The 23,827-nt window shown below is 49.6% G+C and overlaps 10 protein-coding genes and 1 non-coding gene across 14 annotated transcripts; 7 read left to right on the top strand and 4 right to left on the bottom strand.

The window, feature by feature from the left end:
- Positions 1-82: 82 nt before the first annotated feature.
- On the top strand, positions 83-2,276 carry FOIG_14222 (uncharacterized protein). Its single transcript, XM_031215433.1, has 2 exons — positions 83-339; positions 387-2,276. The coding sequence occupies exons 1-2, from the start codon at positions 285-287 to the stop codon at positions 1,757-1,759; spliced, it is 1,428 nt and encodes a 475-aa protein (XP_031054827.1). The 5' UTR covers positions 83-284; the 3' UTR covers positions 1,760-2,276.
- A 118-nt stretch (positions 2,277-2,394) lies between these two features.
- On the top strand, positions 2,395-5,203 carry FOIG_14221 (uncharacterized protein). Of its 2 annotated transcripts, XM_031215432.1 has the most exons (9): positions 2,395-2,576; positions 2,637-2,905; positions 2,956-2,989; positions 3,039-3,300; positions 3,352-3,478; positions 3,538-3,782; positions 3,836-4,049; positions 4,099-4,850; positions 4,898-5,203. In XM_031215432.1, exons 2-9 carry the CDS (start codon positions 2,737-2,739, stop codon positions 4,922-4,924), a joined length of 1,830 nt encoding a protein of 609 aa, XP_031054826.1. In that variant the 5' UTR covers positions 2,395-2,576; positions 2,637-2,736; the 3' UTR covers positions 4,925-5,203. The 2 variants fall into 2 exon arrangements, with proteins under 2 accessions (XP_031054826.1, XP_031054825.1); XM_031215431.1 differs by having other exon boundaries at positions 2,395-2,905.
- Positions 5,204-5,418: 215 nt separating this feature from the next.
- Positions 5,419-7,073, top strand: FOIG_14220 (uncharacterized protein). The gene has a single exon (XM_031215430.1). It carries the CDS (start codon positions 5,564-5,566, stop codon positions 6,947-6,949), a length of 1,386 nt encoding a protein of 461 aa, XP_031054824.1. The 5' UTR covers positions 5,419-5,563; the 3' UTR covers positions 6,950-7,073.
- Positions 7,074-7,431: 358 nt separating this feature from the next.
- Positions 7,432-8,567, top strand: FOIG_14219 (acetyltransferase). The gene is made up of 3 exons (XM_031215429.1): positions 7,432-7,798; positions 7,851-8,247; positions 8,296-8,567. Exons 1-3 carry the CDS (start codon positions 7,623-7,625, stop codon positions 8,377-8,379), a joined length of 657 nt encoding a protein of 218 aa, XP_031054823.1. The 5' UTR covers positions 7,432-7,622; the 3' UTR covers positions 8,380-8,567.
- A 100-nt stretch (positions 8,568-8,667) lies between these two features.
- FOIG_14218 (uncharacterized protein) lies at positions 8,668-9,472 on the bottom strand. Its single transcript, XM_031215428.1, has 4 exons — positions 9,359-9,472; positions 9,234-9,306; positions 9,067-9,173; positions 8,668-9,005 (listed from the first exon to the last, which is right to left on the bottom strand). The coding sequence occupies exons 1-4, from the start codon at positions 9,376-9,378 to the stop codon at positions 8,861-8,863; spliced, it is 345 nt and encodes a 114-aa protein (XP_031054822.1). The 5' UTR covers positions 9,379-9,472; the 3' UTR covers positions 8,668-8,860.
- A 618-nt stretch (positions 9,473-10,090) lies between these two features.
- FOIG_14217 (uncharacterized protein) lies at positions 10,091-11,242 on the bottom strand. The gene is made up of 3 exons (XM_031215427.1): positions 11,014-11,242; positions 10,766-10,961; positions 10,091-10,715 (listed from the first exon to the last, which is right to left on the bottom strand). Exons 1-3 carry the CDS (start codon positions 11,079-11,081, stop codon positions 10,278-10,280), a joined length of 702 nt encoding a protein of 233 aa, XP_031054821.1. The 5' UTR covers positions 11,082-11,242; the 3' UTR covers positions 10,091-10,277.
- Positions 11,243-11,979: 737 nt separating this feature from the next.
- Positions 11,980-14,349, top strand: FOIG_14216 (phenylacetate 2-hydroxylase). 2 transcript variants are annotated; one of them, XM_031215425.1, is made up of 4 exons: positions 11,980-12,515; positions 12,581-13,214; positions 13,262-13,584; positions 13,639-14,349. In XM_031215425.1, the coding sequence occupies exons 1-4, from the start codon at positions 12,297-12,299 to the stop codon at positions 14,011-14,013; spliced, it is 1,551 nt and encodes a 516-aa protein (XP_031054819.1). In that variant the 5' UTR covers positions 11,980-12,296; the 3' UTR covers positions 14,014-14,349. The 2 variants fall into 2 exon arrangements, with proteins under 2 accessions (XP_031054819.1, XP_031054820.1); XM_031215426.1 differs by lacking the exon at positions 11,980-12,515 and having other exon boundaries at positions 12,545-13,214.
- Positions 14,350-14,760: 411 nt separating this feature from the next.
- FOIG_14215 (uncharacterized protein) lies at positions 14,761-17,311 on the top strand. The gene has a single exon (XM_031215424.1). It carries the CDS (start codon positions 14,850-14,852, stop codon positions 17,229-17,231), a length of 2,382 nt encoding a protein of 793 aa, XP_031054818.1. The 5' UTR covers positions 14,761-14,849; the 3' UTR covers positions 17,232-17,311.
- Positions 17,312-17,733: 422 nt separating this feature from the next.
- On the bottom strand, positions 17,734-17,833 carry FOIG_14214. Its single transcript has one exon. It is a non-coding gene; the product is annotated as a tRNA-Leu (tRNA).
- Positions 17,834-19,831: 1,998 nt separating this feature from the next.
- Positions 19,832-21,066, top strand: FOIG_14213 (uncharacterized protein). Its single transcript, XM_031215423.1, has 2 exons — positions 19,832-20,144; positions 20,197-21,066. The coding sequence occupies exons 1-2, from the start codon at positions 19,909-19,911 to the stop codon at positions 20,948-20,950; spliced, it is 990 nt and encodes a 329-aa protein (XP_031054817.1). The 5' UTR covers positions 19,832-19,908; the 3' UTR covers positions 20,951-21,066.
- On the bottom strand, positions 21,038-23,694 carry FOIG_14212 (uncharacterized protein). 2 transcript variants are annotated; one of them, XM_031215421.1, is made up of 3 exons: positions 23,150-23,694; positions 22,829-23,099; positions 21,038-22,775 (listed from the first exon to the last, which is right to left on the bottom strand). In XM_031215421.1, the coding sequence occupies exons 1-3, from the start codon at positions 23,380-23,382 to the stop codon at positions 21,498-21,500; spliced, it is 1,782 nt and encodes a 593-aa protein (XP_031054815.1). In that variant the 5' UTR covers positions 23,383-23,694; the 3' UTR covers positions 21,038-21,497. The 2 variants fall into 2 exon arrangements, with proteins under 2 accessions (XP_031054815.1, XP_031054816.1); XM_031215422.1 differs by having other exon boundaries at positions 22,829-23,694.
- Between the last annotated feature and the right edge of the window lie 133 nt (positions 23,695-23,827).

Below are 23,827 nucleotides of genomic sequence, written 5' to 3'. Positions count from 1 at the left end.
CATTATCTGTCCCGCCAAGTTATGGACCCTTGAAAGAGGCTTGGAGGGTCGTTCTAGATTCTCTGCGCGCATAAAGAAATAACTTACTCAATACAGGGTACACGATCCTCATCTCATTTCTTTCTTGCTCATATGTTCGCAGTAAACGAGTTGGGGCTCAGCTACTTTGATATCACCACATTGCGTGAATTGGGAGGAAAGAGATTCAATTGATACATCATGCGTTTCTCGCCATTCACCTTGCTACAATACTGCGATAGTAGCCATCATCCCGTGGATAACATATGCAAACCCCCTTCAACATGACGGAACGGCAATTGAAGAAGATACGCCCGCTTGGTAGACATTTCCCCCTACCTTCATAAAGCTGCTGACGAAGAGCGTAGGCAAACTCGAACAGCTCTCAGAAGTCGCCCATCATATAGACTTCTTCACAAATACTGGCCTTTCTGCACACTACGCACCAACACAGGCCTTGCCTGGCTTCGATCTGGAAGAGACCGTCTACGGTGCCTTATCACAAGTCCTCACCCAACATCCGGTTTTGTTTGCGATCCCAGTTATATCGGAAAAGGACGAACCGTATTGGGGACGACTAGCCTCAATCGATCTCGAGAAAGCTGTGTCCTTTGTCGACCGAAGTCAGCCATGTTTGACCGGAGATCAAACAGACGACGAGCTCGATTCGCTGCTTGAACGCCAACACAACACAAACTTCAAGGCTGGATATGGCACTCTACCTGTCTGGAGACTGATAATACTCAAAGACCATGATTTGAGCAAAGGATTCACGACCTCATTCATTGCCCACCATTCGATGACTGATGGAACTGGCCTTCGGATTTTCCATGACTCGTTCCAGAAAGCTCTTTGTGACATTGAGTCCAGTTTCGTAGGTCACCTTGATCGGGTTGTATACTCGAATGATGCGCCGATTGCTCCATCACTCGAGTCGCTTCACCCTCTGCCAATCCCGACGAACGCACCGGCATCTCATGATGCGGAGCTGAATGAGTGGAGAGGGACTCCCATCGCATTACCCTGCGTTACACGTTACAAATCACTCTCGTTTCCATCACATATGATGGGGCACTTTGTGCAAGACTGCAAAAAGCACAGAGTGGCACCAACAGCGGCTCTTCCGTCTCTTGTCGCCAGGTTGCTGTACAACAATCTTCCACTGACAGCTGAGGCTCTTACATGCAACCTTCCAGTAAGCTTACGATCGGACCTACCGCCAAAGCTGGTCGAAGGAATCATGGGTAACTTCATCGATGCCTTCAAAGTCCAGGTTCTTCGCTCCGATTTGGACCAGGTTTCAGATGACTCAAGTACGGGCGCTACTGGGATCTGGAACCATGCTAAGAAGATCCAACAAGCTACTAGAAATTATTTTGCGAATGCCTCACCTTCCGGAGAGCTATATGCAAATGTCGCTGCACTTAAACTTATCCCAGATATTGGCGCAGCCTTGGCCGGATCAATCGGCCATCCTCGCGGAGAATCTTTTGAGGTCTCAAACCTCGGGACCTTTTCACAGGCTAAGAACATCAAGGGAGACGCCAAACTATTATGGCATCGAGGAAAAGTGTTGTTGAGCCGATGCGCATATGCTGGAGGAGCTCCGTTGGTGATTTGCGTACTGAACAACGAGGAGTATGTTGGGTTTGGCTTCACATGGCAGGATGGTTCTATTGAGGAGAGCATTGTCCAGGCTGTGATCGATGGCATCACAACATACTTCAACACTAGGACGTAGGCATCCAACAGTAATAGAGGGGAAAGAAAGGTACCAGCGGTCTCAATTGCCGTGATATCGTCATTTCAGGCATGATGCTTGTACGTGGTCAATTGAAGTTGAATTGCGGCTTCGGTGTCAGGCGTCAAAAACGAATAAGATTTAGCGGCCATGGCGGGCGCATCCCACTGTAACATGCGATCTCGATGCACCTATGCAGGCGAGTTATGTCACTGACCTTTCAGCTATCCTACCTTACTTACTCGCACAAATACATTCAAGACTGCCAATTATCGCAATTTCGGACTGTATCTATTAATTACTGTCTTATCCAGATATTAAGCTTGATGATATGGATAGAGATTATTTCTGTTGTCTTAATAGCCTGGTCCTTATTGACTCCTCTATAGATCCAATCTCACTCACCTCGGTAGTCTCGGCTACAAAACAGCACCTCCTCATTCTTTTCATCCCACCGGCCATGGCATAATATCATTACAATTGCTTACAATATCAGTCTGCGTGTACCTCTATGTCTGAATCGGCTATGCAAACCTTATCAGACCATGCTAAGCAAGGGTCTTAAAGGCGATGCTCGCTGAAAACCTGGTCCGTGTCCAATGGGGATCTTACTCTATTCGGTGCTCCGAAATAAGGTTTGCGGACATGATTCCCTCTTCAGCGTCCTTTTGAATGCGTTCCTGAAACGGCCATTCAAGGGATGAAACAAAACCTTCGATTTCGGTAATTGAGCGCGGGAGTCGGTTGCACAAAGAAGCAGGTTTTCCAGTGCCAATGCTTGGAATCATCAGTGGCACGTTCTGTTCTGGGATAGATTGTAATGACACCTTCTATATCAGTCCCGATCAGGTATTTGCTGAAACTGGGAGGGTATAAGATCGTCTTCATCCCATCAATTCTCTTACGGGTACAGTTTGATCAGCCAAGTTGTCCCATTAGAAAATACAAACATTCATTCATTGTCGTTCATTTTGATCATGCCTAGATTCCAGGCGCTCACCTTAGCTGCTCTCAGTTGTCTGCATGCAACAACTGCATCAGCATACCCACGTCAAGATGCCAGTGTGCGCACAGAATACGATTATATTATTGTTGGTGCTGGAGCTTCAGGCCTCACTGTCGCCAACCGCCTATCGGAGGACCCTGGTGCGTTCTGCCGTTGCATCGGCCGCCCATGTTTGCTGACGCCCCAACAGCTGTGACTGTCCTCGTGATTGAGGCTGGTGACTTGTAAGAGATCTGATAGTTGACCGAAGACGAAATACTGACCTCTACATAGCGATAAAAATGAAGACATCGTGACAATCCCAGGCCTTGCTGGCGGTGCTGTTGGCACAAAGTACGACTGGAACCTTACTTATCCCGCCACCACTTCTCTTAATGGACGCAACGTCTCGATTCCTTTGGGCAAAGTCGTTGGAGGCTCAACCAAACTTAACCGCATGGTCTACGATCGCGGTTCAAAGGCAGACTACGATCGCTGGGCTGAGTTAGGTAACAGCGATTGGCAGTGGGATACCCTGCTTCCTTATTTCAAGAAGGTTGGCAAATTGTTGTCAAGGTCATGCTACAGAGTCTAACTTTAATCGCAGAACGAAAAGTTCACTGGGCCGACTGCCGATATCAAGAAGGAATATAGCATCACCACGGACCCTTCTGCCCACGGCTCTTCGGGTTTCATTCACTCCAGCTACTCGCCTTTCTTCTGGCCCACGACGAGTAAGTGCATCTTTCCTATGTACCATCCGTCAAGCGTACCAATGCTGACAAAACTTCAGAGAATCTTGTTAAGGCCTCTGGGGAGCTCGACATCAACATCGCCTTCGACCAAGCCAACGGTGGCGCAGTTGGAGGATACTTCTGCCCTCACAACCTCAACCCCAAGACTCTTGTCCGCTCCTCTGCACAGGACTACTATAGTGCTGTCTCTCAGCGCAAGAACCTCCAACTTCTTCCAGGCAACCAAGTTACTCGCATTCTCACTAGCAAGAACGGAAGTTCCGTGAGGGCTACTGGTGTCGAGGTAAGCGGTCGCCCTTCTAGAGTAGCTGTTCATGACTAACCATCTTCTTGCAGTTCGCGAAGAACAAGGATAGCGCCAAGAAGACTGTCAAGGCGAAGAAGGAGGTCATCCTTGCGGCTGGAGCCATTCACACTCCTCAGATCCTGCAGGTCTCTGGTATTGGCGACTCGGCTCTCCTCTCCAGCATCGACGTCCCTGTCGTTGTTGATCTTCCCGCTGTTGGCCAGAACTTCCACGATCATGTTCTACTCGCCGTTGTGGGCACAAGTAAGTCTAACCCTTTGTTGACAGAATACAAGAGGCTAATTGTGTTTAGTCAATGCTCCTATTCAAACCGGAAACCTTACTAGCAACGCCACTTTCGCTGCTGAGGCACGCGCTGAATACGACCAGCAGAAGAAGGGACCTTATACTTCACCTACTGGCGACTTCCTTCTGTTCCTCCCTCTCTCCAACTACACAAGTTCCGCTTCGGACATTCACAAGCAAGCCACCAGCCAGGACGGCTCCAAGTTCCTCCCTTCAGGTACACCCGCTGAGGTTGTTAAGGGCTACAAGAAGCAGCAAAAGGTCCTCAACGAGAAGCTCCTTGATACCAAGTCAGCCATCCTGGAGATTATCTGGGCCGATGGAACCTCGGTCCTTGGTCTTCAGCACCCGTATTCTCGAGGCTCCGTTAAGGCCAAGTCTTCCAACATCTTCGACTATCCCGATGCCAACCCAGAGTTCCTTAAGAACCCTCTTGATATCGCCATTCTTACCGAAGGTGTCAAGTTTGTTCGCAAGCTTTCCGGCGCACCCTCAATCAAGACCCTGAACCCCTTCGAGATTGTGCCAGGAGCCAACGTCACAAGTGACAGTGACATTGAACAGTTCATCCGTAGCAGTGCATCCACTCTGTTCCATCCCGCCGGCTCTTGCAAGCTTGGTAGCCGCAGTGACGGCGGTGTCGTTGATGAGAAGCTCAGAGTTTACGGCATTAAGGGCCTTCGCATCGTCGATGCCAGTGTTATTCCTTTGCTTCCTGCCACGCATACTATGACGACTGTTTATGCTGTCGCTGAGAAGGTAAGCTACCAATTAAATTATTTGAAACATATCTCTGACGCATATAGGCTGCCGACTTGATCAAGCGTGGTTAAGTGATGTTGGTGTTCAGAAAGCCCGGGTGGGCAGGAAACGGGACTGAACGCGATTTTTTACCTTGTAGATATTGATTTACCACTCAATGTATAGAAGCTCAACAATTTCATATGTTTCTGCTCGAAAGATTGCCATTGGTATTGAAAGGAAATGCTGCCCTCCTGCTTGCAGTCGCTTCTCTACCTTTCTAGTCGCCGGAACATCAGCGTGCTGACTTTACGCAGATGCACTATGCAGATCTAATGTACTCTTGGCAGCTATAAGACATGCGCTCGCTTTTAATCTTGCTTATAGGACTTTGGCGACGCGTAGTCAGTTACGTATCTTGATGGCAAACAAGTTTCACAGCATATCCCAAGAGGCGGTGTTTCAACAAAACGTCATATCAATGCGACCCCTCAATGGCGATGCTATCTTATTCGCCCCCGACATCGTTTGCTCGATTTGGGGTCTTAGCGTGTGACCACGGTTAGCCACGTCAACGCCGGCATCAACGGATAAGCTCTTTTAAGTCAATTCAGCCAGCCACGTGAGAGGCTTGATGATGCTGACAATATTCATCTGAGGGGTAATTTCATGAATCAAGCATCGTGACCTCAATTTCGTTCAAGTCTCCATTCAATCAATAGCTAGTCAAGATGGACGTCTTTGCGACTTTACCGCCGGAGCTTATCGCGCCGATACTCAGCAATTTACCCGACGTCAGAAGCTTATACAGCGTTGCCAAGGCGTCGCCGCATATCTTTCACTTCCTGAACGGGACGTTGGGAGCCGAGGTTCTCGATAACGTCCTCGATGCATCAGCTCAGAATCTTGCGACAACGCCATGGATCCCGCACGTCCTTCGCCTGGTAGCCCTCATCAGGCATTCTTCCGCGGCAAACCCACCAGCAAGGAACCTCACCACTTTTATCACAAAGTTCATCATGCCGACCTCGACTCAGAATGCCCAAGGAGACCGCGTTCCAGATATTCAATCTAGTCCGCCATCTTGTATCCCACGCATTAGTCTTGCCCATGTAATGCGAGGTGACAATTCCATCACGCCGAGAGAAATGCTGTTCCTCTTCCGGAAGATCAAGTTGCTTGCAGGAGAGGCCTTTGAATTCTTTCATGAGAGAATCAAAGCGACCAAGCCGCAGCATCTGACTGACAAGTGCTACCATCTTGGCACGCTTCCTTGGAATCGACGACCTGATGGCCAATTATGGGGACAGCCATACAAGCTCAACACGGGCGGTGAGGCGTCCTGGTATGAAATGCAGAGAATCACCCTTGGCTTTTGGTGTCTCCAGTTGTGCTATGAGCTCAGTAATGCTGCTTCGGAAAAGCGGCTGAACTGGTCAGACTCAGATATTGAGGCAATCCGTGACATGGGATCCGGCGAGACGTGCTTGTCGGGGCTCAGGAAGTCAAGTCTATGGATCGCCCGAGAACCATTATGGGCTGCTTTACTTTACGTCCGACATTCAGAAGGTTGCTCAGATGAAAGTTCTTGTGTTGGTGATACTGATGTTGTGAATAAGGGTTTGGGTGTTTTCTTCAATACAGGCTTCAAACCAGTGGAGGGGAACCATTTGCATCTCCCCCCTCCAGAGAGAAAAAGTGCAAACTTCGCATGGCCCGACGTTATCCTGAAGCCACCCCCGTTTCCTTGCGTTGACCCAAATGATGCGTTTACCTATCACTGCCACAAAGTTCTAGTTGGATGCAAGGGCTTGAGATGGGCTGGGCCACTTTTATGCCCCAGAGGCACTCCCAGATTGAGTGAGGGTCTGCTATTCCGGCCATTCAGGAGTTTGGGCTTTGGTATCTGGGATGACGAACGATTAGTGACGATGGAAATGCTTGATGACCCCCAGAACAAGAGACCAAGGAGATTTCATGTCTGGTGTCAGGACCAAGTTTTCACTTGGACAAGTCTTTTGAGTAGCGAAGAGAAAGAGGAGTTGAGAGTGTACCAAGAGGCTTTGCAGTTAAGGGAGGAACAGGAATTCGGTGAGTTGATTGTTGGTGCGAACTAGGATGATATTTCTCTTTGGACATGACTATCGGGACCAGCCCCTGACGCGTTACTTGAGCGTATTGAGCATTAGTTCTTGTATGATAATATTAATGAAATTGAAACAGTCTTCTTTGATTCGTGAAGAAAGATTTCAAAAATCCAAAAAGAAGAAACTCGGGTGCAGGGAATCGAATCCTAAGCTTTCAGGCGAAGAAGGTTCAATTGTTTCTTGGGCAAGAAAAATGCGCACGGAGGCCGAGGTATTTAAACCCATTCGAAACAATGCAAAGCCAACGTAGCCGGCTACCTCTCAAGGTTTTGGATCATGCCAGATGATTTTTGAATGGTCGGTAACAACGTTATTGCAGCTTGAGTTGGTACCAAAAAAGCCGCCCCTCTATCACGACAATGTCTTAGTGTGTCCCATCCAGAAGGAAGAGGGTCAAAAGGCAGAACGACCGACTTCCTGGGTTTTTTAGGAATGGATCATCGAAATTCCGACGGCACTCATCACCGACTCACTCTCGTCAATCTTCAATCGAGGGTAGATCCAAAGCTTGTACAACCGCCATCCCTAAAAACAACATACATAGAAGCAAAGACTGTCCACCTATTATCTTCCTGTATCTCATTTGCTACATCACCCTCTTGTCAAGATATAATCCTGAAACTTGAAAACATTCTGTCCTACAATGACCGTCTTTAACATCGACGAGGAGGACAACCTCAACCGCATGCGCCGCGGCGATCTGTACTACGCCTTCACACCCAAATTGGTAGCTGCCCGTAAGCGATGCAGGCAAGCCGTCACTCGACTCAACGCAGCCGAGGACCCAACACGCCGCGAGATGGCCGAATTCTGGAGACAGTGAGCCCAACCCTCATAAAAGACTCACTCATTGTTACTCACATAAGCTCAGGATAACAAACGACGACCGCCCTTTACCTCCACCTGCAGCGACAGAAGATGAGGAGGACAACGTGTTGCACGAATATCCCTGGATCGAAGCACCCATCAGAATCGACTACGGCACGAATATCAAAGTCGGAAGCAATGTTTTTATCAACTTCAACTGCACCATACTAGATACATGCCAAGTAACCATCGGCTCAAGGACGTTGATCGGGCCAAATGTTTCATTCTTCTCCGGTACGCATCCTCTGGATCCTGAGCTGCGTAATGGCACAAATGGGCCAGAACTGGGCGGTACAATCACTGTAGGTGAAGATTGTTGGATCGCGGGTAATGTGACCATTCTTCCGGGTATCACAATCGGTGCTGGTTCCACGGTTGGTGCGGGAAGTGTTGTCACCAAGGTTTGTTGCACTTCGTTCCTTGTGTTACCGTATCTGACATATCCCCAGGACGTACCGCCTTACCATGTGGTTGCTGGAAACCCTGCCAAGATCATTCGTAAGCTTGAACGGAACCCGAACGGAAAGCAATAAGTATAGATCAAGGTCCTGTGTGGCCTGGAGTATGAATATCAATATGACATTTCTCTCGAAGTCATAATATTCTTCGGGCTCTCCGGAACATTGAACCCCCGAGTCAAACAGTGATAGTATTCGAGCTTGTGTGTTATCCACGTAAAGTTTAAAGTCTATATGCATTATAGTATCTTGTAGCTCTGGCACTATGTTTCTTGCGGATCCAACAACGTATCTTACCTATGCGGCTCCGGCGCGGAATCACGTAGCTTGATTCGCCACTACGTCTAAGTCGAAGACTACAGGTATGCAAACGATGATGGATAATTTTTAATGGTGTGATCCGAGTGCATTGCTATGAATTGTTTTCTTCGCGAAACCCATATCCGCTGCAGCGCTTTGCAGCAGTCGTCAGACTTGTGCGTTCTCCCGTGTCCATCGTGCCAACCGAGAGGGAATCATAAAACTCAGCCGTCCTCAATCAAGAAAATGCAGGAACTTATTCTCTCCATCCACCAGAGCCGCTGCCACGGCCGTAGCCACCACCACCGCCGTAGCCGCCGCCGCCGCCGTAACCACCACGGCCACCACCGCGAGCACCACCCTGGTTGGCCTCGCTGACGCGGATCTGACGACCCTCGAACCTGAAATCGTTGCGTTAGAATCATTCCCTGGCATCAAGCGGTGTTGCTGCGTGTGACTCACTCCTGCTCGTTCATGGCATCAATGGCGGCGCTGGCCTCCTCCTGGCTGTTGAAGGTGACGAATCCGAATCCCCTTGATCGGCCAGTCTCACGGTCGGTCATGACAATCTAAAAGAAAATGATGTTAGCATCTCGAAACTCGAGGCGCGCGCGCGAGGGGGTGCTTACGGCGTCAGTGACCTCACCAAATTCGCTGAACTTGGCGCGGAGAGTGTCGCTGGTTGTGGCCCAGGCGAGGCCGCTGGAGACGTCAAATCAGCTGAAATTCATCGTAATCAATGCTTGCGACTTACCCGACAAAGAGTTTGGACATGGTGAGGGACTAGTGTTTTCGACGCGAAAATAGTGACGATTTGAAGGAATATGCAATTGTCAGACGGCGCGGTGCGTTATATAGCCCTCAAGCCACAAGTTTCCCCTCTTTCTTTTCCAGCCGCCCACGTGACTGGGGTAGACTAACGCAGCAGGAGGAGCCTGCACTCACGTTCCAAAGACAGTTGCCTATTATCATGACGTAGTGTCTCAGCCTCCCTATAATCGATCAGGCTTAGCTGATTATCCAGTTTCCCTGATTGATTGTTTTCTTTCGGCATGGTGATTACTTAATTTCTGCTACGTAGAAATGCATTTTTGCGCCTTATTCAAATTTTGTGTGACTTGCTCAAATCGCGACGCTTTTAACACTGCTGTTAGAATACTAACAGATCTTAACTCTCGGATCGAAGCAACAGAGACTGCAGTGGGGACCTCTCTCCCTTGAGTGACCGAAGATCGACGGAGCTGTACAGACCAACAGCCAATCAGATTCTGCCACCGAGAAAAAGGGTCCTGGAGCCCTCACTGATGTGGCTAGTGATGGAGGGGCAAAAGGGTCCAGCGCTAATCTGCAAACACTTCGCCACTATCTATCAGGGTGCAAAAAACGCCCGGCCTGGGCTAGTGGGCGTGTACTCGCGATACGCAAGCTCGATACCCTAGAGCATAATATTCGACAGAGCTGGCGCAGCACCTTGATGATGTGAGAATTGCCTGAAGATTGCGCAATATTTGAGTATCTGACTAAGTATTCTTTAGCTCGGTAGGATACGTGTTTACTCCAAGTAACGCGGTAGAGACTGAATTTCTGAACTATTCCAACTTCCAAAATGTTCAACGGCTTCGCTGACCTCCGCCATCCATGCAGGACTCGCAGAACATGTATTTACGCGCACATCACAGAAGCCCCGTGAAATCAGCATCCTTATAATCAACATCGCGATCAGGCCAAGCACCAAGCTTGGTCAAAAAGTCAACAAAACCACCTTCACCGCCCCAGTAATGCTTCATGAAATTGGTCATCATATCCGTACCATTGAGGAGCGCACCGCTCGTCCATAGTTTCCCGTCTCTGACCCAGCGCTTGGTAACCCAGTTGACCTCTGGAGCTTGTTTCCGGACAGTGTCGATCAACACAATCGGACCAGTCGCTGTTTTGCCGTTCAAGATACCGGCCTGCAGAGGAATAAGGACACCGCCGCAGATGATGAGGAAAGCGGAGCATTCGTCGTAGGCTTTGCGCACGAAGGCAAGCTCGGCTTCGTTGGGGGTGTAGCGAGCAGAGTTCGCGCCCATGAGAACGATATCCAGTGGAGGGCAAGTATCAAAAGAGTCCTTTCCGTATCAGTACAACGGCACAATGTTCAATTGTCAAGCGGACATACCGTAGCCACAAGCTTGATACCGCTTGTCAAGATACAGGGAGAATCAGTCCCCTTCTCAGAAACCCAATGAAATTCCATATCCATTGTCTCCGATTCGAGCTTGGCAGGCGCAACGCCTTCAAAGCTGCTCTTCCATGCATTCTTGGAGAGTCCGTGCAAGAAATCAATGGGAGCGACGTCGAGAATCTCGGTCTCGCTGGAAACATATGAGCAGGGGTTAGTCGAGAGAGCTGATTCTGCTCACTCACCTGTTCATCAGAATGACACCGATGTGAATGGTCCTGTTGGGCTTTGCAAGGTCGAAGGGGACGGACATATTGGTTGTTTCGAGATGGAGGTTGTGATGAATGGATGAGCGATTGTTGTTGCAATTCGTCTTGATCCATAGCGAACTCACTTTTATAGATAGTTGTTCAGCTCAGTTCCCGACCTACGTCGGTCTTGTTGAGATTTATGACCCGCGACATGGATCAAAACCCGCTGCAAATCAGTGAAGTGAAGAGCTACTCAACTGACATCCGAGATGGCACGAACAATTGTGTGTTCTCGCGAAAAGGGCGTTTCAATATTCCTTCCTTCGCCTCGTCATTGGTCAAGAACACCGTTGTCGTTTCGATAAACCGGGTCTAGCCACTTGATATATCCTAACCTCCGAGTGCATTCGGCTCTTCTAATCCGCCACACAGTTGCTACCTTCACAGAAACCAAACATGCAGGCTGCGTTAGCCAACATCGCATTTAGTCAACCCGATAGAAGGAATTTTCTTGTTTTAGGTACGGAGGTAGTTCACATGCTTATTTCTGAATTTTTCGTTTACTAGAAAATAAGTGCTGCATTTTTCGACCATTAAACCCCTGCAGCCTACAAGATAAGGTTGTGAATATTTTGGTTACGACGCTGTCTCGGGTAATTGAAAGGCTGATAACATATTGCCAAAGTTAATTGATTCGTCAGAAGAGTCGTTCAATTGTTGAAGGGGATTCTTCAAAGACAATAGGTGACAAGACATCTTAGTATCTCGGAAGATTTTCCGACAATGAAGAGGTGGAGCCCGATAACAGTATTTCCTCATGGAGTCAGTCAGATCATGCACTGGTGACGCATCATGAGGGCGCTAGTGGATCTTGTGATGACTCGGAAATATTTCCGAATTATATCAAGCAATTGACCAGTATTTCCGAAGCATCGAGTCCTTTTCTCCTCTAATTCCCTATTCAGGTTTGGCTTGTTGAATGAATAGCCGACAATAAGTATCAAGCCAAACCCAAACTTCCCGCGTGCGACTCAAGAGAGCCCAATTGAGGCCTGCTTAACAAAGGCCATGATGGGATTCGGCACACGGCTCCCCCGCTTATTCGGTTATCAAGACTTGGGGTTTCTTTGCAGATCCCGGCAGTGCAGCTGAGGGGAAACATGTCACGTTGGTCATCTTGCGTATAAAAAGCCTACAGAGGGGACGGCAGGTTACCATGTCATTGCAACACAGAGAGTCATCTTTCCCCCGCTTGGACTTGATCTTCACGAGCAACCATGTCTGATCAAGTTATCTACCTCGCTATTATCATCGGCCTGTACGTGCTGTACAAGTTGGCCAATTCGACTGATCAGCCAAAGATCAAGGGTATCCCCGAGATTCCCGGTGTACCACTTTTCGGAAACTTGATTCAGTTGGGGACGGACCATGCTAGAGTTGCGCAGAAATGGGCCAAGAAGTACGGACCTGTCTTTCAGACACGCCTTGGAACCAAGGTGAGAATTCATGCCGCTTTTCGTATTCAAAATATGTTTTGAATATTCAATTCTGACCATCGCAGCGAGTCATCTATGTCAACTCTTATGAGGCCGTAAAGCATTTCTGGATCACGCACCAGTCTGCACTCATCTCCCGCCCCATGTTTCACACTTTCCACTCAGTTGTTTCTTCATCTCAAGGTTTCACTATCGGCACTTCACCATGGGATGAGTCCTGCAAGAACCGCCGCAAAGCTGCCGCCACTGCCCTCAACCGCCCTGCAGTTCAATCTTACATGCCAATTCTCGACCTCGAATCTCTCGTCAGCATCAAGGAACTTCTTGACGATTGCAAGGACGGAAGCAAGGATCTTGACCCATCGCCCTACTTTGCTCGATTTGCGCTCAACACCTCTCTGACTTTGAACTACGGCTTCCGTATTGACGGCGATGTTAACTCTGAGCTTCTCCACGAAATCACCTATGTTGAGCGCGAGATTTCCAACTTCAGATCGACTAGCAACAACTGGCAGGATTACGTTCCGCTGCTTCGACTTTGGGGAGCGCAAAACTCATCGGCTGAGGAATTCAGAGTTCGACGTGACAAGTATCTGTCTGATCTTCTGGCCAATCTCAAGAGTAGAATCGACAACGGTACAGACAAGCCTTGCATCACCGGAAACATTCTGAAGGACCCGACCGCCAAGCTGAACGATGGTGAGTAAGACGCGTCTTGTAAAACAATTTCGCTAACGAACCAACAGCCGAGATCAAGTCTATCTGTCTCACTATGGTTTCTGCGGGTCTAGATACAGTTCCGGGTAACGTGATCATGGGCATCGCATACCTCGCAACCGAACACGGCCAGAAGATTCAAGCCAAGGCCCTGAAGGAGATCTACAAAGTCTACCCCAACGGCGAAGCATGGGAGCGATGCCTCGTGGAAGAGAAGGTTCCATACGTCACAGCCCTCGTCAAAGAGATCTTGCGGTTCTGGACAGTTATTCCCATCTGCCTGCCTCGGGAAAGCATCAAGGATATCCCATACCAGGGTGCCGTGATCCCTGCAGGAACCAAGTTTTTCATGGTGAGACAGCCCTGTGCATATGGTGATGGAACATGCAGCTGATCGGAGATTTAGAACGCCTACGCCGCAGACTATGATGAAACCCGATTCGCGAATCCCTATGAATTTAACCCTGAGCGATACATCGACGACAAGGAGGTTGGAACGCCTCACTACGCCTATGGTGCTGGATCACGAATGTGCGCTGGCTCTCATCTTGCGAATCGCGAGCTTTACACAGCTTTCATCCGCCTCATCACCGCTTTTGAGATTCTCCCTCCCAAGGACAAGAAGGACTTCCCCGTCATGGACTGCATCGAGTGCAACGCCAACCCAACCTCGCTGACAACGGACCCTAAGCCTTTCAAGGTCGGATTCAAGCCGCGAGATGAGACCAAGGCTAGGGAATGGATTGCTGCTGGCGAGGAGCGAACTCAGGACATAAGGTAATGGCCTGGATAAGAGTTTAAGAGAACGGGAAGTGGGCAGTGGAAGAATTGTAAGGTTTGACAGGTGGAGATTTAAACCCTTGCATAGTGTTATCTGTTGTTGTCTAAATGAGGCAGAGTCGTTTCGCTACCCGTTTCGTTACGAGTCATCTACACTCTACCCATGCAGATATCCTCAGCTGCACCAATTGACGCGTCTATCCTAGCTAAATTAAACAAAAGTTAAGGCTAAAAACTACTGAAATGAAACGGTTTCTCACAAGCTTGGACGATAAAGGCCGTTTCAAATATATAGACTCGGGCCCACCGTGGCTCTGTTACCTTGTTAGGGGATCTGTCCCGCGACCTGAAACCAGATCCACAGCCAATAAGAGAAAGGACAAGAAGCATTACAACTTGACGTCTTGGGATATCTCAAACAGCGTAGCATAACCTCACCTGATGCTGGCTTCGCCGAACTCCACACTCGGCGAATGCAATACCTACCCTCATCCACAATGAAAGCGAATATTGGCCGTGCAGCAATTAAGCCACCAATGTTGTCTCTCTTGTTTGCAAAACCTGTCCCGAGCACTCGGAAGCGAATTTCCGTACCAGGCGCCGGCACTTGAAGGGGAGATCTATATATAATGAACTGAGATCTCACCTTGGATATGGCTTGATCATACCATCTTGTTTGGTCTATCTTTCTTTTTCGTATTTTCTTCGTTCTTTACAGGCACTGGCTGCCAACATTGTCCATTCGTTTCTTTGTTTGTAGCTTTATTTTACAATTCGTACATTCTTTCCTGACGATCCTTCGATATATATAGTCTTCACTATTGAAACACCGCCAACATGCGTTTCTCAACACTCCTTTCATCAGCGGCGCTGATGTACCAGGCCGTTTCGGCCGAATCTGTCGAGTACAAGGATGCCGATACGGGAATTACCTTCCAGCAGTACACCGACAAGAGCAGCAAGTTTACCTTCGGTATTGCTCTGCCCAAGAACCCCAGCACCGACTTCATCGGTCAGATGACCGTTCCCATCTCTGAGGGTTATGGATCCGTTGGTATGGGATCTACCATGACCAAGAAGCTTCTCGTTGTTGCTTGGCCCAACGATGGCAAGGTTCTTACCTCAGTTCGCCAGGCTGATGGTTACACCAACCCTGCTGTTCTCGACGATGACACCGTCTCAATTAAGCCTATCGAGAAGGGTACCAAGGTCGGCACCGATTCTTTTACCTTCACTTTCCTTTGCGAGGGCTGCATCAAGACCGATGGCACCACCTTCAAGGCTGCTGATACCAACGCTGTTCTCAGCTTCGCTATGAGCACCACTGCCCTCGACGACCCCACCGACTCTGCTGGTGCTCTCAACTACCACGGCGCTGGCTTTGGTGGTTACTCTCTTGACACTGCCGCTGCCCAGTCCGCAGACTTTGAGACCTGGGCTAAGCTTGCTTCCGATGCCACTACTCCTGGTACCAGCCCCGGAGGCAGCACTGGTTCCAACCCTGGCAACTTCACCACCATCGTCTCCAACGCTACCTACGACTACATCGTTGTTGGTGGCGGTACTGCCGGCCTCATTGTTGCTGAGCGTCTCGTCGAGTCCAAGAAGTCTGTTCTTCTTCTTGAGCAGGGCAAGGCCTCTTTCTACGAGTCTGGTGGCCGCTCCACCATGGACTGGAACGACACTGTCACCCAATACGATGTTCCTTCCATGGCCTACTACCTCACTACCGCCAAGGACACCTCAGCCTACTGCACTGATACTGCCAGCATGGCTGGTTGCATTCTCGGTGGTTCCAGTGTAATCAACGCCATGATGTTTGTCCGCCCTCAGCCTGCTGACTTTGACGACAAGTGGCCTACTGGCTGGAAGTGGCAGGATGTTCAGAGCTCTGCTGACAAGCTCTACGAGCGCACCCCCGGTACCACCAGCCCTACCAAGGACGGCAAGCGAGTTGACCAGGGCGCTTGGAACGTCCTCTCTAAGTTCTTCTCTGGCAACGGCTTCACCGAGGTTGATGCCATCCAGGAGCCTAGCAAGAAGAAGTCTGTCTTCACTCACCCTCCTTTGATGGTCAACGACGGTCTCCGCGCTGGTCCCGTCCGTGACTACCTCCCTCTTGCCCAGGCCAACAGCAACTTCAAGCTCCAGCTCAACACCAAGGTCCTTCGTGTCATTCGAGAGGGCAAGGCTGTCACCGGTATTGAGGTCCAGTCCGGTCCTTCTACCCGCCAGATCATCAACCTCAAGTCCAACGGTGCCGTCGTCCTTGCGGCCGGTGCTCTCGCCACTCCCCGCCTTCTCGTCAACTCTGGTATTGGTCCTTCTGAGCAGATTGAAGCCGTTGCCAGCGGAAGCCAGCGCCTCACCATGCCCGCTAAGGATCAGTGGCTCAACCTCCCCGTCGGAGAGAACCTCAAGGACCACCCTATCTTCACCGTCAAGATGAAGACCAAGCAGCCCATGTCAGCTCTGAGCGAGACCGACTTCACCAAGCCCAGCCAGACCAACATTGATCTTTTCGCCCAGGGCGACGGTCTTCTTGCTCAATCTGGCCAGCGCTTCATCTTCTGGGACACTGTCAAGGGTTCCGATGGTATCGAGCGATACGTCCAGGGTACTTGTGCCGCCGCTGGTGACGATGCTGTCAAGGTCAAGGTCTACCTCACCCACGGTGCTACCTCCAGCGGTTCTCTTACCGTCACCAGCTCTGGTGCTACCAAGCTTGTCGGCGAGCCTTACCTCAAGACTGCAGGCGACAAGGAGGCTGTCAAGAGCTTCATGAACAAGCTCATCAGCTTTGCCTCCAAGCCCAACAGCACCCTCAGCATCGCCAGCAACGCTACCGCCGAGAGCCTCATGGCCGAGTACGTCAGCGGTTCTCACTTTGTTGGCTCTGCCGTCATGGGCACTGAGAACGATGGTACCAGCGTTGTCGATACTGACACCAAGGTTTGGGGTACTGAGAACCTGTTCGTCGTTGACGGTTCCATCCACCCTGATCTTCCTACTGGCAACACCCAGGCCATCATCATGGTCGCTGCTGAGCATGCCGCTTCCAAGATCCTCGGCGGCGGAAATGGTGCTGCCAGCCCTGTTGTTCCCAGCAACGGCACTGTCCCCGTTCCTACTACTGCTATCAGCACTCCTGTCGCTACCAAGAGGCCTTCGAAGTGCAAGAGGTCTATGCGACAGCGCCGCCACCACCGTCGCCTGTAGAAAGACGGTATTGCAAAAGGAGTGGAAATACCACGAAGGCGGAATTGATCAAGATCTCATTACCATGTACAAACTTTAAACCATTGTCTCAGGACAGCTTCTCAGATAGACCATCTTGATGACTCTAAAATGAGTCTGTTTCTTTAAACAAACATGATTGACTTCACAAATTTGCTTCAAATCCCCATGTGACTACTTGATATTGGACAATTAACAGTCTTCAGCTATTCACGGTGCGGCATATTGTGATGATTCTGATGGCATCGCAAAAAACCATGAACGACTGTTGCGCGTAACTTATGGGGCCTTCAGTGGTCTAAAGTCACTAAGAGCCCTGTAGCTGTCGCTGCCATCCAAAGTTTTCGAACGGTCCCCCGCCTCGGCTTGGCTCAGGTAACCGCTCCATACAAAGTTTGCTCATACTGTTAACATCGCAACCTGAATCAATCGCCTCATTTGACTGGCAAAAAGATCGCCATTTATTGCAAAGAGCAAAAGAAACTGATGAGACTGGGACTCGAACCCAGGAGGATTGCTCCACCAGGAAATTGGTGTTAAGGTTAACCTTAACCTGGCGCCATAACCAACTCGGCCATCTCACCAAAGGTTTTTAGTTGGGGAGAGTCCCTGCAATCATCAACATGAGCCCTGGCAAATCCATCGCTTCACGATCAACTCAGACTTGTCCAACAACTGGGTGTTGCATGCGTAGCGAATAACTCGTTTCACATACCATTCATCAATTAGAGAGCCTATCCAGCCAGTTGTAGTAGTTTGCAAGCCCAAAGCCAAACACTGTACGTTCTGGCAACCATTACAGAATGTCAAAGCATGATCGCTGGACAAATAACCAAGAGCTGAGTCACCACGCTCGAAATCGCCACACAGCGAATTATTGCGTCGAAATCTGAGTTACAGCGCCTCAGTTAGTCGTGTTGACTCGAATAAGTTCTTAAGTTTTGCCCTGGCCGTGTCGTTGAATTACGACACGTATTTGCCTGAGGTCTGGCAGATTGAGCTTCATCCTGTTGCATCAGTACACCAGTTTCCCTTCGCTTTACACGACTTCATATTTTCGATCGTTATATTACCTTTTAAAGCACACGGTATCCTAAAATGTCACGTGTTTTCATTTGTGGAAGGGAACGAATGTCCTAATACACGTTGGACTTATAACACTCAAATCGGTCATGGACCGATGCGAGTCCCCTTCAGCTGATGGGTGCAGTCTGCATACAATGATACCATATCGGAATCATCATAAGAAATTCTACCGATGGGATCACGGAAGGGGTGTCTAATCTTCCTGGGTTCCGACGTGGTGAATCTGGACTTGCAGGTGCACCTACGATCCATTGGCATGCATTATACGGCATTCTGAAGCGGGGGGATGCATTGTCTCCAATACCATTCAATAGAATCCATGGGATCTCCCTTTCGAATAATACCTGTGAGAATGGCAATGAGGCTGCTCGGGCGACGCAGCCTAGTCAGGGTATCGAGCAGGCTTCGATCCATCACACTGCTACCATCCATACACATTGGTGGGACTATAACACCTCCAAGAAGATCACTCCCCAGACTAGGACCCTAAATCTTGCATATGAATGCATGCAGTTCCATCAAAGGTGCCAAGGGGCATCGGTAGTGGGTAGCACCAGTCCTGGGATGATCCTACGGGTCCGTTTCATAGGGCTGCAGTAAGCCCTGCTGGCCAAGAGGTTTCAATATTCCCCGACCATCAGGTTTAAACAGATCCAGTTGATTGACTCGATGGCAGTTTTCTCGGGCTTTCGGCTTGTAAGTTCCGCCCCTAGCCCTGCGAAGACACAGCTTGATGCAACAGGAGAGAACTCCGGAAGCAGACCTGCGATACAACAAAACATTGGAGGATTATGAGTCTCCACCCTCTATCCAGTACTAAGGTTTATCCTAGATCAATTGATGAAGTTATTAGGCTACGACTCGTAGGTATAAGCATGAATAGCATCGCATCTCGAAGCACTGTTTCTCACTCAGTCAGGACTCAAGCTGGCGATTCATCCCTGCGCCTTGGCTCTCTTGTTCTGCTATACTAAGGACGGATAGACCGAGTCTTGTCAAATGCTTAATATGCGACTGACCAGCTGTCACAAAGGTGGTTTAGACGTGACTATTGAAGCGGTATGCGAGGGCATCGCCGTGCATGGCCTTAGAGGCATTGCTCACCATACCTATGTTATGCTCCCAAACGTCCAACTTGGCATCTCTATGGACAACTGAATAGACTGCTATCTCCGGCACCATTCATTATCTCTAGAAGTTCACCAATCGCTGAGAAGCAGCGTGCTTCCGCCAGCGAGCTGGTGCGCGTCGCTTGTCGGCTTGGCAGAAGATTGGCAACGTCAGGACCATAGCTTTACCACTGCGCATCACGCTATGGCAATATCAGCGGTAGAAGAACTATCATCTAGATGCCAACACCGTTACATTGCTTCGTGTCAAATGGTAAATTGTCAGTGGGTTCTGCCGAGCATAACCGCCCAAAGCCTTGATCCGATACCGCTGTCGCACTGACGCCATAAAGGACCCATAGTAAATGCGCGTTTTTTATCAGATCTTTTTCTCTGTTTATCAGATCTTGAGTTCCAGTCCAGTCACTGACTCGTCTTACCTTAGTCTGCTGTCGCTGCATGTCATGCTGCGTTGTCTCACGCGCGCCCGCCCACTATTGTCGCTATTAACACCAAGAAGTCTTATTCACATTCACAACAAAACAATGACTACCGATCATAGCCATGGACACGCTCGTGTCCCTAATACCCTTGAGTGGCTTGCCAAGACAAAGAGAGGAGATTACCTTGTGCAAGTAGCATGGCCTTTGTGCTGGGGTGAAGATCGCGTTGCCTCTGAGAATGAAGTGGTCAATCTGGTGTGAGTAGTGCTTCGCCTTACCCCAAAAAGACCGTACCTAATCACCACGCAGCTACCTTGTTGATGGCAATGCCTATTTCTTCACAGCTGTTGATGTTTCCCGTCGTTTGGAATACTTGAACAGCACAAGAACTGTCGTGGTGGGTATTGGATACCCGCCCAGCAAATATGTCTACGACTTCCGTCGTGGGCCGGATCTTACACCACCTGCCGATGAGTACGACATGCCGCTCGACAGGTATGGCAAGCCTCGCACAGACATCTCATTTGGTGAAGCCAATGAATTTCTCGACTGGATCAAAGCCGATGTTATGCCTTACGTTGAAGACACGCTCTTCCCCAAGGCCAATCTTCATACCGGTCGCAAAGCCCTATTTGGCCACTCATACGGTGGCATCTTCACTCTCAACACCATGTTCACGCAACCAGAGCTGTTTAACACTTACATCGCTGCTAGTCCAGTTATTTGGTGGAACAAGGACTTTTTGATCCGCGAGCGTGAGACTGCTTTTCTTGCACGCGACAAGCCCGTCGACCCTCCATTTTCGCTGGCTCTTACATGGGGCACCGGCAAGTCAGAGTTGGTAAGGGACCCTGACGATGACGATGAAAAGTGGTACAAGAGACAGAACTGTGCGGAAGACGATAAGATGAAGCCAAGCGCAACAGCTTTGGTGTCGCGACTGAAGGATTGTCCGAGTGTCAAGAAGATCTGGACCCGTGAGTTTGAGGGCGAGGATCACGGAAGTGTTGCGGTGACGGGTCTTCAGCAGGGACTCATGCAGTTCATTCTGGGCAAAATTTAAATATAATTGAAGATAGAATTGATAGACTTGAATTAGAGTTGGCGCATGCAAGTGCGCACATCGTACAAACTCTTCATAGGTGATGTTGTTGGATGAGTGTGTGTGCGATGTCGATCTACTTTGGCAGCCCTCTGTCCGAGATCAACGTCGCGAAACAGCAGAAGGCGATACTTCAATGGTTAAAATTTTCCATTATTGTAAAACATAAATGGTTCAGTGGTCGCGCGATGCCAAGTAGTGTCGTCGATGATACATTTGCCTTCCGAGGATGCACCAGCTCACTTCACCCCATGAACTGCACCATCCTGACGACTCAGCGACAAGTCTAACGACTGGGACAAGATCACAAGCGATCTTCACATATTACTGGAACTTGAAAGATAAATAAGAAGGCATACAATACCATTCTGTTAGGGCCACAATGTCCCCATCATTTATTACGATTGTCTGTTAGGTACTAGATATATAACATCATACAACATTTACTCTTCCACCATCATTTTGTTTGAGATCAATCTGACCGCATAATCCAAGATAATCCAGTCTCTTAGAAGACAGTACCCTTGGTCTGCTTGATCTTCCTGAGATCGTAGTTCCTGATCAAGAATAGCGAGATAAGAGCAACAGCCATGATACCGGTTCCGGCAGCAAGCATGCGAGCCTGGCCATAACCGTAAGCCTTCTGGATAGCCAGGCGCTCAGGGCTACCAGGCTCATAGAGCAGCTGGGAGTCGAGAGACTCATAGATGGCGTCGATATCAGCCTGCGCGGACTCAGGAAGATACTCAGCGAGCTTCTTGTAGAAGGTGTTGGTCCAGATAGTGGCAGAGATGGTGTTTCCGACAGCAGATCCAATGTTGCCAGTGACGCTAAGGGTAGCCAGAGCGGTAGCGACATACTGGTGCTCGACGGCAGCGAGGATACCGACTTGCATGCAAAGAATGAAGGTAGCGCCAGCGATGGAGATGAAGACCTCACACATGACAAGGTAGCCGATGGACTGACCAGGGCGACGGAAGTAGATCATGAGACCCTGGGCGAACATGTACAGAGGAATACCGACGCACAGAATCCACTTGAAGCGACCGGTCTTGTGCATGGCATAACCGACAATGAAGAGGAGGACACCAGAGACGATCTCAAAGGTGTTGCTGACATACCCAGCTGTGGAGGGAGAAAGGTTATTGACCACCTGGAGGAAAGAGGTGAAGTAGCTGTTCCAGCAGTAGTAGGCGATCATGTAGATGAAGTCCAGAAGACAGACACCGATAACGGTGCGGCTGGTAAGGAGCTCGAAGCGAAGGAATGGCTTAGGGGCAACGAAGCGCTCGTAAGCACCGAAGATGGCCAAGAGAACGACGCCCAAAATGATCATCGCAATGATGTAGGGGGTGTCCCAACCCTTAGGGGCGCTGCTAGCAATGGAGAAGGGAAGGAGGAAGATGACAAGGCCAGCGGCGAACAAGAAAGCACCAGCAGCATCGAACTCGATGAGTCCCCACTTGATGTTCTCCAAGAAAGATCGACCGCTAGACTCATTGACAAGGAGTCCCTGCTTCTTGGCCTTCTGGAGGTTGTATTTCAGGAGAATGTACATGGGGATGGCGACGACGGGAAGGACAATGGAGAATGTTCCAAAGCCCCATCGCCACTGGTCACCGTTTCGGAGGAAGGCCTCGGCAGACTTGGGACCAGCGAAGGCGGTGATCATGTAGGGAGAAGAGGTGAAGGCGTATGCAAGACCTCGGTTCTTGAGTTGTGTGGAATCGGCCGTGATAACGTCGATACTGTAGGTGAGACCGGACCAGCCAACCTGCCAGAAGACCTTTAGGGCAATTAGTAAACGTTTGTCGTTGCTAGGGACCGGAGATGACTCACGACAGCGGCACAGTAGGTGGCGAGGTTATGACTAGCAGCCATCATGATCATACCAACAGTAGCAAAAATGACCATGAGGAGGAAGCCCTCAGCACGGCCCCAGATATCGAGGATCTTGGACAGAGGAATGTAGACAGCAGCAGTCATGCAGTTGGCGACGATGCCAATGACGGGAATGAGAGAGTGAGACTCCCATTCACTGCTGGCGTAGGGAACAAGAGTGTAATTGATCTGACTCTGGAAACCATTTGTAAGGTAGATCAACCACATGCTGCAAGATCGTTAGTTTGCGACTTCAATTACGACAAGGCGAAGACATACAAAACGAAGACGCCAGCAAGAGCCTTCTTGCTCCAGGCCAGAGTTGTAGCCTCAACGGTCTTGACACCATGCTGCGCGTTCTCAGTAACAGCATCGCTGGCGCTACCAGTCTCATCAGGATATTTGCCAGCCTCCTGGTCCTTTTCGTTCATGGCAGCAGTGACAGTGACGGGTGCCTCAGCGGCATCACCCTCATTGCCCTTGCGCCCAAGGAACTTGTCGAGAGCTCCCATGGTGATCTTGTCTTTAGGAGGATAAAATTTAAGCTTAAGCTTTGGGAAGACAAGGAAGAAAGAGAGGCTCAGCAGATCATGGGAGGGAAGAGCACACGGTTATAAGTTTAAATTGACAGGGAAAATTTTAAAGCAGTTGTCTAGAGCAAGGGTGCTTTCTGGCTAGACTGTGAAGGATATTAGACGCAATCCACTTTCCATCAGATAAGATCAGGTCTCTCAGGTGGCCAAATCCACCGAGATCGGGCTCGTTTAGGGCAATTGGGAATTGGGAACCAACAAACAGAGAGAAAGTGACAGACTGGAGATTCTCGGAACGCGAGGGATCCAGCGGCTGCAGCCACTTTGTCGTTAGCACAGGCCTGGAACGCACGAGTTACCGGGTTTGTAAGTGGGGGGTTCAGTTCGGAGGGCGTCAAAGCAGAGATTTCCATTATCTAATCTG

This window comes from Fusarium odoratissimum (genome assembly GCF_000260195.1).
Source record: "Fusarium odoratissimum NRRL 54006 unplaced genomic scaffold supercont1.39, whole genome shotgun sequence".
Lineage (NCBI taxonomy): Eukaryota > Fungi > Ascomycota > Sordariomycetes > Hypocreales > Nectriaceae > Fusarium > Fusarium odoratissimum.
The sequence above is the reverse complement of the archived record's forward strand: the minus strand, read 5'-3'. Positions and strand labels throughout refer to the sequence as shown.